General features: G+C 45.5%; 1 protein-coding gene across 2 annotated transcripts in view; it reads left to right on the forward strand.

Moving 5' to 3' along the window:
• AGMAT (agmatinase) overlaps positions 1-8,282 on the forward strand; it is a 41,525-nt gene extending 33,243 nt beyond the window's left edge. Inside the window, exons 3-7 of one of the 2 annotated variants that reach the window (XM_044278615.1) lie at positions 5,166-5,214; positions 5,546-5,741; positions 6,661-6,840; positions 7,771-7,855; positions 8,048-8,282. In XM_044278615.1, the coding sequence (XP_044134550.1) occupies positions 5,166-5,214; positions 5,546-5,741; positions 6,661-6,840; positions 7,771-7,855; positions 8,048-8,121 (584 nt within the window). In that variant the 3' untranslated portion in view covers positions 8,122-8,282. The remainder of the gene's footprint in view (positions 1-5,165; positions 5,215-5,545; positions 5,742-6,660; positions 6,841-7,770; positions 7,856-8,047) is intronic. The other variant, XM_044278616.1, reaches the window with a different exon arrangement.
• Positions 8,283-10,132: the final 1,850 nt, after the last annotated feature.

Raw genomic sequence — 10,132 nt, forward strand, 5'->3', positions numbered from 1 at the left:
GGGAGAAAAATAAGTTATAAAAAAGTCTGATAAATACCAGTGTGAATGAAGGACTGTTGAAAGGGGTTAATAACTACTGAAGGCCCTTCACAGTAGTTATTAACCCCTTTCAGCAGTCCCCCAGTCACAGTATTTATTAACCACTTCAGCAGTCCCCCATTCACAGTATTTATTAACCCCTTTCACTAGTCCCCTCGTCCTCCAGGGGTTAATGCTTATTGGCCTGGGGTTGATTCTTGCTAATGCTCGTCTTGCAGGGGATGATTCTCTTGGGGGCTGCTCGGCTCAACTGCAGAGCGCAGAGCCACCGAACTATTTAAATCCGGCGGCGCTCGCTTCATGACGTCATCGCACCAGCCCGTGCTTCCAGGCGTGCGCTTCCAGGCGGAGGATGCTTTGATCCTCCCGCCTGTGAAGTGATTGCGAATCTCCGGCGCTGTAGGGTCCGTGGCAAACAAATGCAGGGGACCCCTTTGTTCCTCTATCTTTGTAATGCTAAACATCTCCGGACCTGCTGGAGATGTTACCAAAAGGCAGAGGATCTCTATTGGTCCTCTGTCTTTTGAAGTGACCACCACTGGACATCTAGACGGCATCATCTGACGACGACGACATAGTTTTGGTCACGAATATATATATATATATATATATAGACAATTGGGGCATATCTATATATTGTGGGGATTCGCTCTGGTAGGCAGGTTAGCGGACGCAGTATAGAGGCAAAGGACCAGGCTGTAAATCACTCTTCAGTGTTTATTCACACTTATAACATAACACAACAGTCACTTTTCAGGCTTGGTGCTTGTTCACACACAGAAAAACAAAATAAAGTTAAGCTGGTATCCTGGGTGTCAGTTCACACCCGGCCGAATGCTCAGCCTCAAAGTCCACTTGCAGGATTTAAGGCGGCCTGCTTGCTTTGCCTGACACACGGTCTTCAGACCTCAGCACAGAAATCTCCAGAGCTCCACTGTCAGAGGGAGGTAATCCACACCACCTGACAGTGCTGGCTTTTTTTTTATAAGCCTGCCAAGACCCGGCCTGGAACGTGGGGAGTAGTCACCCACCCAGCACTTTGACTACTTCCAGTAAGAGCCGTCCCGGATCAGCTATTTACAGCCATACTAAATAGCAAAGTGTCAATCAGCATTAGCTGCCGCTGACACATGAAAATACCAGCTCTTACTTTACCGAGGCCAGGAACCTGGCTGGGTGACACATACCTACCAACAATGACGACCCCTTGTATGTTCCGACAATATATATATCCTGGGGGGCACATATGGCATTTGGGATGATATGAGTGTGTGTATATATATATATATTATATATATAAAAACTTCTGGGCAGCACAACTAGACCAAAGTACGAACGGAGTGCCAGAGGTTGGGGCGGTGATCCTACCACCCATGCATCAATAAGAATACCATGGCATGTCCACTAAAGTGACATGTGCTTTATTCACCAAAAATACGATGTTTCAGTTCACTCCATGGAACCTTTTTCCATTTTGAACCGAAACATTGCATTTTTGGTGAATAAGGCACATGTCACTTTAATGGACGTGTTACGGTATTCTTATTATATATATACAGTATATAAATCAAAAAAAGGCAGCACAGCCTGCAGATAAATATGGGTGCAAAGCCCACAGGGAAAAGCCAGTCCCCCAAAATTACAGAATAGAGAAAAGGGCAGCACTCCAAAATAAAAATTAAGATCACTCTTTATTCACCCTTGTGGCAGTGGCGAAGTTTCTGCTTGAAAAAGGCTCTAGTGCAGAGCCGAAACGTCGCCACTGCCACGAGGGTGAATAAAGATGAGGTGTTGCAACAGGACAATGAGCCAAAGCATAGAAGTAAGTCAACAACAGATGGCTTAAACAGAAGAAAATCCGCCTTCTGGAGTGGCCCAGTCACAGGGCCGGTGCAAGGATTTTTGCCAACACAAGCGAAGCTACATTATGGCGCCCCCCCCCCCCATCCATGATCACATCATTACCCCCCCGCCCGGACGGCCCTGGCCCCATCCATGATCACATCATTACCCCCTAATGTGTCACATTTTACCCCCCCCATGGCACATCATTCCCCCACGGCCCCCGGCCGACCCTTCCTGGCGGCCTGGCCCCATTCCCATGTCACATACAGTGACATACTCAGAGTACAGACATTTACATTGTCCCCCTGGCCCTCCCTCCAGGCTCCATCATGTCACCGTCACACAAACTAGCGCCAGAGCAGAGGCGCTCAGGCTTAGCAGGGCATGATGTGTTTAAATTTTTTTTATTACAAAACAACAATTAATATTGGGGGAGGGGGGGGGCGGTTGGGGTGTGTGACACCCCCCTTCCCCCCCAATATTAATGATTGTTGTTTTGTTATAAATTTTTTTAAACACGTCATTGATGTCGTGCTAAGCCTGAGCGCCTCTGCTCTGGCGCTAGTTTGTGTGTGCGCTAGCTAGCCTAGCGCTTTGCGCTCATCTCATCATTTTGAATTAATTTTAAATCAAATGATCATAATAATTATTATAAAATAACATTCAAAATTCAATTGGGACCTACCCTAACAAGTCCTGACCCCTGTTTAGTCCTGAAAGCCTGCCGAGTGCCAGTGTGCGTCTTCTGTCTGAAGGTCTGACTGACTCTGCTGAAGCCTGAATATATATGACTGACTGAAGAATCATGATCTGATCTAAGGGTACTTTCCCACTTGCGTTGTTTGATTCCGGCAGGCAGTTCCGTTGCCTGAACTGACTGCCTGATCAGGCAAACTGTATGCAAACAGATGTAATTTTTTTCTGCCTGATCAGTCAGAAAAATGCATTGCAATACCGGATCCGTTTTTCCGGTGTCATCAGGCAAAACGGATCAGTTTTTTTTTTTTTTTTTCATTTTTAAAGGTCTGCGCATGCGCAGATCGGAAGGACGGATCCGGCATTTTGAATGCCGGATCCGGCACTAATACATTCCTATGGAAAAAAATGCATTCAGGCAAGTCTTCAATTTTGTTCGCCGGAGATAAAACCGTAGCATGCTACGGTTTTCTCTTTTGCCTGATTAGTCAAAACGACTGAACTGAAGACATCCTGATGCATCCTGAACGGATTACTCTCCATACAGAATGCATTAGGATAAAACTGATCAGTTCTTTTCCGGTATAGAGCCCCGACGACGGAACTCTATGCCGGAAAAGAAAAACGCAAGTGTGAAAGAGCCCTAATCTGATGATAATTCTGATTCAATTTCTTGAATGCCGTCTGACTCTGCTGAATATATTATGTCTGAGTGACTGAATTAGATCAGAATTCGGTCACTCAGACATAATATATTCAGCAGAGTCAGACCTCAGACGGCAGCCGCGGCCCGCGCCCGCCAAGAAATTGAATCAGAATTATCAGATTAATTGATGATCTAATCAGATTATGAAATACAACACTTTCATTGTAGCTACTATTATCTGACCTAGAAGAATTAGGCTCATTTCAATATACTGTATGGTACAGAGCAGCCTTTCAGTATAATACAGTACATATCTATGCGCCTTGTGTATTAACAGCACATACATAGTTCCTTTCACTTGGCTAATGCTGTTAGCTGTACTCACTGTTCATCTCTAAGCCTGTAACATCTTTCAATTTCCGCAGCTGCCTGTGTCTACTCACGCCCCCCTGTGCACTGCAGGTCAGGTGACTTGAGTTGTCAGTCACTAGTAGTGGCAGCCAGAGCGGCGCGCTGCTGAGCCAATGAATGAATATCTATCATTCATCTGTGCTCATCTAGCTCTGCCTGCCAGTGCCTAGCTGCTGCTATGTTGCCCTGACTAGCACTACGAGTCCGGCCGGGCGGCCCAGCCAGCACACAGCCGCACTCGCACACACAGGAGGAGTTGCCCTGAGTGAGTCCCTGTCCCTGACTACTGACTAGACGAGCGCCGCGGCCGCCGGCCGGCACACGCAGGGTGGGCGCGGCAGGTTCAAGTCAGTCAAGTCATTAAAAAAAAAAAAAAAAAAAACATTCATGAATTCTTCCGCCCTGCGCAGGGCGCGCCCTAAGGCGACCGCTTGGTCTGCCTTATGGTAGCGCCGGCCCTGCCCAGTCAGAGTCCTGACCTCAACCCGATTGAGATGCTGTGGCATGACCTCAAGAAAGCGATTCACACCCGACATCCCAAGAATATTGCTGAACTGAAACAGTTCTAATAAGAGGAATGGTGAAGAATTACTCCTGACCGTTGTGCACGTCTGATCTGCAACTACAGGAAACGTTTGGTTGAAGTTATTGCTGCCAAAGGAGGTTCAACCAGTTATTAAATCCAAGGGTTCACATACTTTTCCCACCTGCACTGTGAATGTTTACATGGTGTGTTCAATAAAAACATGGTAACATTTAATGCTTTGTGTGTTATTAGTTTAAGCAGACTGTGATTGTCTATTGTTGTGACTTAAGATCAGATCACATTTTATGACCAATTTGTGCAGAAATCCATATCATTCCAAAGGGTTCACATACTTTTTCTTGCAACTGTATATATATGTTGTACTGTCCTCAGTAGTATATATACACAGTATACTAACCTTTAATGTGGTACAGTGTCAAATGCTTTGGAGAAGTCCAGATATATGACATCCATTGATTCGCCGCTGTCAAGTCTAGAACTTACCTCCTTGTAGAAACTTATTACATTAGTTTGGCATGACCGATCCCTTATGAAGCCATGCTGATATGGCGTTATTTGCTTATTTTCATTGAGGTACTCTAAGATAGCATCTCTCAGAAAACCTTCAAACAGTTTACCCACAACAGATGTTAAACTTACCGGCCTATAGTTTGCGCCAATCCTGTGGAACACTCCCAGTCCTTAAATATCAGAAATAAGGATCTGGCTATGACATTACTTAATTCACTTAGGATACGGGGGTGTATGCCATCTGGTCCCAGCGATTTGTCTATTTTTATCTTTGGAGCTGCGTCTTCAGACAGGACACTTTTAATGGGGAATTTACTTTTACATTCTGCATTTCGTCTGACAGTTTATTTTCCTCAGTGAGTACAGTGAAGAAAAAAATTATTTAATAGCTTTGCTAATACTGCCATGTACGGGGGGTCACTACCGGAGGTTTATGACAGAGTTTCTGTATCTTGGTTTTCTCTCGTGTAGGTGGAGACCACACCATCACTTACCCCATCCTGCAGGCTGTCGCTGAGAGGTAAGTGACCCACCTGCAGCCCTAGATGTCAGTGACTGGAACAGAACCAAGCTACACAATCCTAATAGACCTTGGGTTTCAAGTCTTCACTATTTTCAGTATTAGTGCTTGCTTTCAGTAAATTGCACCACTGTTTTTTAAAAGCCAGGGGCTGTAAATCCATCCTGACCTGATACACTGCAACAAACCCTCAGATGTATCAGTCTGGACAATTTTTTGAGCAGCAGACATCTTTCCTCTGTCCTGCTAGTCTGTTACATTGTATCAGCGCAGATAACGCATATCATCCTGGAGTCTGTTGTACTCTCTCAAAACTTTGCGTTGGTTGCAGACATGGACCCGTTGGCCTGATTCACGTGGACGCTCACACTGACACGGCTGAGCAGGCCCTGGGGGAGAAGATCTATCATGGCACCCCATTTAGGCGCTGTGTGGATGAGGGTCTCTTGGACTGTAAGCGAGTTGTGCAGATCGGGATCCGCGGTTCTTCCTACAGCCCTGAGCCCTACAAATTCTGCAGGGAGCAGGTAAGAGATGAAGCTTTAAATATTCAGTATCGTAGGGCCCCAGAGCTAAACTTAATAGGGGCCCCTTAGTGAGATTTCTAATTTCTGATTAATTAAAGGGGTTTTTAACTGATGAACTGTCCTCAGGATATGTCATCAGTATCTGATCGGTGGGGGTCTGACACCTGGGCTCGCAGTAGCGTCGCAGCCTTCTCGCAGCTCATCAAGCACGGCGCCGTACATTGTATAGCAGCTGCGCTTGGTATCGCAACTCAACCCTATTCACTTCAATGGGGCTGAGCTCTGCCTACGTCATGTGACCGATAAACGTGACGTCACATGGCCTAGGAAAAGCTGAGAGAAGATGGTGGCGCTACTACTGCGAGCACCAGGTGATCGGTGGGGGTCCTGGGTGCTGGACCCCCACCAATTATATACTGATAACCAATCCCGAGGACAGATCAGGGTTGGCCAACCTGCGGCCCTTCAACTGTTGTAAAACTACAACTCCCACCATGCTCTTCTTTAGGCTGATAGCTGTAGGCAGTCTGGGCATGCTGGGAGTTATAGTTTTGCAACAGCTGGAGAGCCTCAGGTTGGCCATCCCTGGGCTAGATCATAGGTAAAAAAAATGGCGCTCATTTATACCACACAACTGGTATAAACACATCAATAAATCTCCCTATATCGCTGTGTGTCCCCTGCGTCCCTTCATACAGCACACGGCAAATAGGAATTTATACAGCTACCATTGAACTCAATGGCAGTTGTAAAATCTCCTTGCACTGAGCTTCCTTTAGTAGTAGTTTCAGGAAAATACCATGTATGGTCAGCGCTAGGGCCCGCTCTCTCCGGACCCCACAGCAGTCATGTGGCCTGCCTCCATGGTAAGGACGCCATTGTGTTTCTGATGACATCATCGGTCTCCTGTTTCTTGCAGGGTTTTCGGATGGTGTTTGCTGAAGATTGCTGGTCTAAGTCTCTGGTTCCCCTCATGTCAGAAGTGAGACAGCAAATGGGAGACAAACCGGTCTACCTCAGTTTTGACATTGATGGGATCGACCCTTCATTTGCCCCTGGGACGGGGACCCCAGAGATCGGCGGCCTGACCACACACCAGGTAGGACGCGGTCAATATAATTGTAGTGTTTGTTCTGATGGTTTATATATACAGCCTTGTCCTCCAGGCCCCTCCCACTTATAGAGGCTCCTCCCTCTCACACTGGCAGATTAGTTACTAATGTTATCTTCCCAGGTACTGACTTATCTACAGCAGCCGTTCTAAAAGAAGCAGAGCTGCAGTGTAAAGCACAGGTAGATGAGAGGATCCTGAGCCTGTGATGAGACAGGAGGTGACTTTCAGACTACATGAGACTCCAGTAGGCATTGCAGCTAAGCTGGAGTCACTATTCATAGCTGTGCCCTAAGGGCTTATACACATCCGTGTTCTCCAGAAGCAGAACACGGATGCATTGATTATAATGTGTTTATTCACATGGACCATATGTGAGTGGAAAAAAACAGCCACGGGCACTACTTTGAACAGAGCACAGGTGGTATCCGTGTTCACACTGTTATCCACTGCATAGAAAATTGAACAAAATGTAAAAAAAAAAATCCATTTTTTTTTATTTCAAACAGCCACAGAGTTGAAGATAAGGCCTAATAGAGCGGTGCTGTAGTGTAAGGCATGGAGGAGGTACAGAGCAGCAGCTTGAGCCCCTTGAAATGCATGTGGTGGATATCACACTGAGACTCCAATAATCAGTGCAGCTAAACTGGAGTCACCAATCGCTGTGGTCCCCTGAAGGAGCAAAGCTGCAGTATAAAGCACAGGGAGGACAGAAAATAACCCTAGGGGTAGTAGTGAAACAAAAGATGGATTTAAGACTAGTTCAGACTTCAGGGTATCAACCCAGGTGGCATTTTTCATAGATCCAAAAATCTGTCCCCTGATGCTTTGTGGCAGGGAGTCATAATAGAATTGTTAACCCTATATGAGATGTCACAGTGCAGCCACTGACCGTCTGATGTATGTCTATGTGATCAGGCCCTGGAGATTATCCGAGGAAGCCGCGGCCTCAATCTGGTGGGCTGTGACCTGGTGGAAGTGGCGCCCATGTACGATCTGTCAGGTGAGCGAGACGTCACTTAGAACCCAAAATCAGCACTTTATCCCACCTAATGCACAGCAGCGGAGCATGCTCGGTACACACCCACTGCTGAACCAGCAGGGGGAGCAGTGAGATGTGAGCTGCCATGTGCACAATATTCGCCACATGCTCCGCACCTTGATATAAACCCTCACCCTTTATCCGTTTTCCCAGGTAATACTGCGTTGACGGCCGCCAACCTACTATTTGAAATGCTGTGCGTACTGCCAGGAGTCCAGTCCTACTAATTACCAGCGGATGAGCAGAAGGTGGCGCTATGGCCGGCGCAGCACTATGAAGTGCTTTTTACGCTGTGGCATTAGAAGAATTCTGATATCTCTGACTTTTTGGTCTAACCAGACTGTCTATTACTCTGTAATTCCTCTAGCGCCGTTCTATGGAAACAGTAGGTTTAAAGAGCACAGCAAATGCTTGAAATAACTTCTTTATTAACTTCAAATTTTCTTCATATATAACACTGCCGCCTCCGCAGCAGATAGTCCATGTACAAAACACGTGTTGAATAAAGTATCATAAAATGGCGGTATTCTGACTCCGATTGTTGTAATAGCGATTTATCCCTAGTGAGACCTGTATAAGCAGATATAATCACTGCGGACAATCCTTATCAGATAGCTTGAACTCACCAACACCGAGTTTATTCTTGTAAGTTTTTTTTTTTTCTGTAAGCCAGATACAGAGTACAGCAGAACAGATGGATTCCGGTATTGTGCGGTCAAAAGATGATGCTTTTTGTAAGCTTACATGAGAATACATGTATACCTTGTGCAAATGCCGGGAGCAGTATAAAGAAAAAGGAAGTGAGGTACACAGAAGGAGGGATGGAGCAATGAAATGAATGACATATATCACAAACCAGAAAAACAAGTGCATTACTAAAAACAGCCACTAGATGGCAGCATATAACCAAATATAGAATAGCATATTTATTAAACTATATAGATTTAACTGTGTAGCAGCACAGGTGGTATGCATAAGATGGTGGTTCAACTGTTCAATCTTGTCATTTAACAAAAAAAGGGTGTATAGATTTCTCTCTTCAGTATCTGTACTCTCACTTTAAGTTATTTAAGCACTTTATGATCTCTGAGAGGTATATCTGAAGTTAACCAATAGTTCACTTGCTCTATGATCTGGTATGAGCAGTTTGTATGCAATTAGTTTGGATTGTATAGCTCAGTAGTTTTTGTATGGTGGAACTGTAAGTAAACATACATATAACCAGTTCAGTATACAGTTCTAATCACTATATTAACAATAGGAACTTATATAACTGTTTCAAATACCGATTTTGGCCTCTTGCTTCCATAAAACACAGCTCTTAGTGGAGTGTGTGTCTGTTCAACTCCTCTCTCTTGTGAATAATGATTCCAGCAGCATCTACTAGGGGAATTTCCCACACAAGCTGTGTGTGAGGCTGGCTGTGATTGGTCTAGACTCCTGCCCAGCAACAACAGTTACCTCTATGCTTTCAGTTGTTTCTGCTGTGTCATTGAGCTTACCTCACATCCATATAATGAATCTTAAAGGCATATTATCTTTTATGCTTCTATGAGCACAATATATAACAGTTATATGACATCCAAACATGAAGTCACTGTAAATAACTCTGCTTTTGTCTTTAACACACAAACATAGGAACTGTATAAAGGCTATTGGCAGGTTTAGCTATATAAACATATAAGCTATACTAGCAACCTAGGACAGGTCTTAGCTAAAAATTACCTATAATTCTATGTTCTTAGTGGTAGGACTTAAAGGGAGTCTTTCACCTAATCTGAGCGTTTTAGACCGCTCAGATCAGGTTATAGACTCTTTAACCCTCATTACGATCATACCTTTGTCTTATGTGTCCCTCGCCCAGATAATGAAAATAATACTTTTTAAACTTATGCAAATTACCTTCTGAAGGTGCCCAGGGGCGGCGTTACTGGGCGATGTGCCCAGAAAAACACACCTCCAGCCGGCGGACGTCACGAGCGGCACCAGAGGACGGCGGGCTGGGAACTGGCCCGCACCTGCACACTGCTCTGCCCATTATGGGCAGATGAACAGCTTTTCATATTGCGCATGCGCCGGCCGGCTGTCTTTAGTTGGCCGGCGCATGCGCAATATGAAAAGCTGTTCATCTGCCCATAATGGGCAGAGCAGTGCGCAGGTGCGGGCCAGTTCCCAGCCCGCCGTCCTCTGGTGCCGCTCGTGACGTCCGCCGGCTGGAGGTGTGTTTTTCTGGGCACA

The sequence above is a fragment of the Bufo gargarizans genome, chromosome 2 (assembly GCF_014858855.1).
Source record: "Bufo gargarizans isolate SCDJY-AF-19 chromosome 2, ASM1485885v1, whole genome shotgun sequence".
Classification (NCBI taxonomy): domain Eukaryota; kingdom Metazoa; phylum Chordata; class Amphibia; order Anura; family Bufonidae; genus Bufo; species Bufo gargarizans.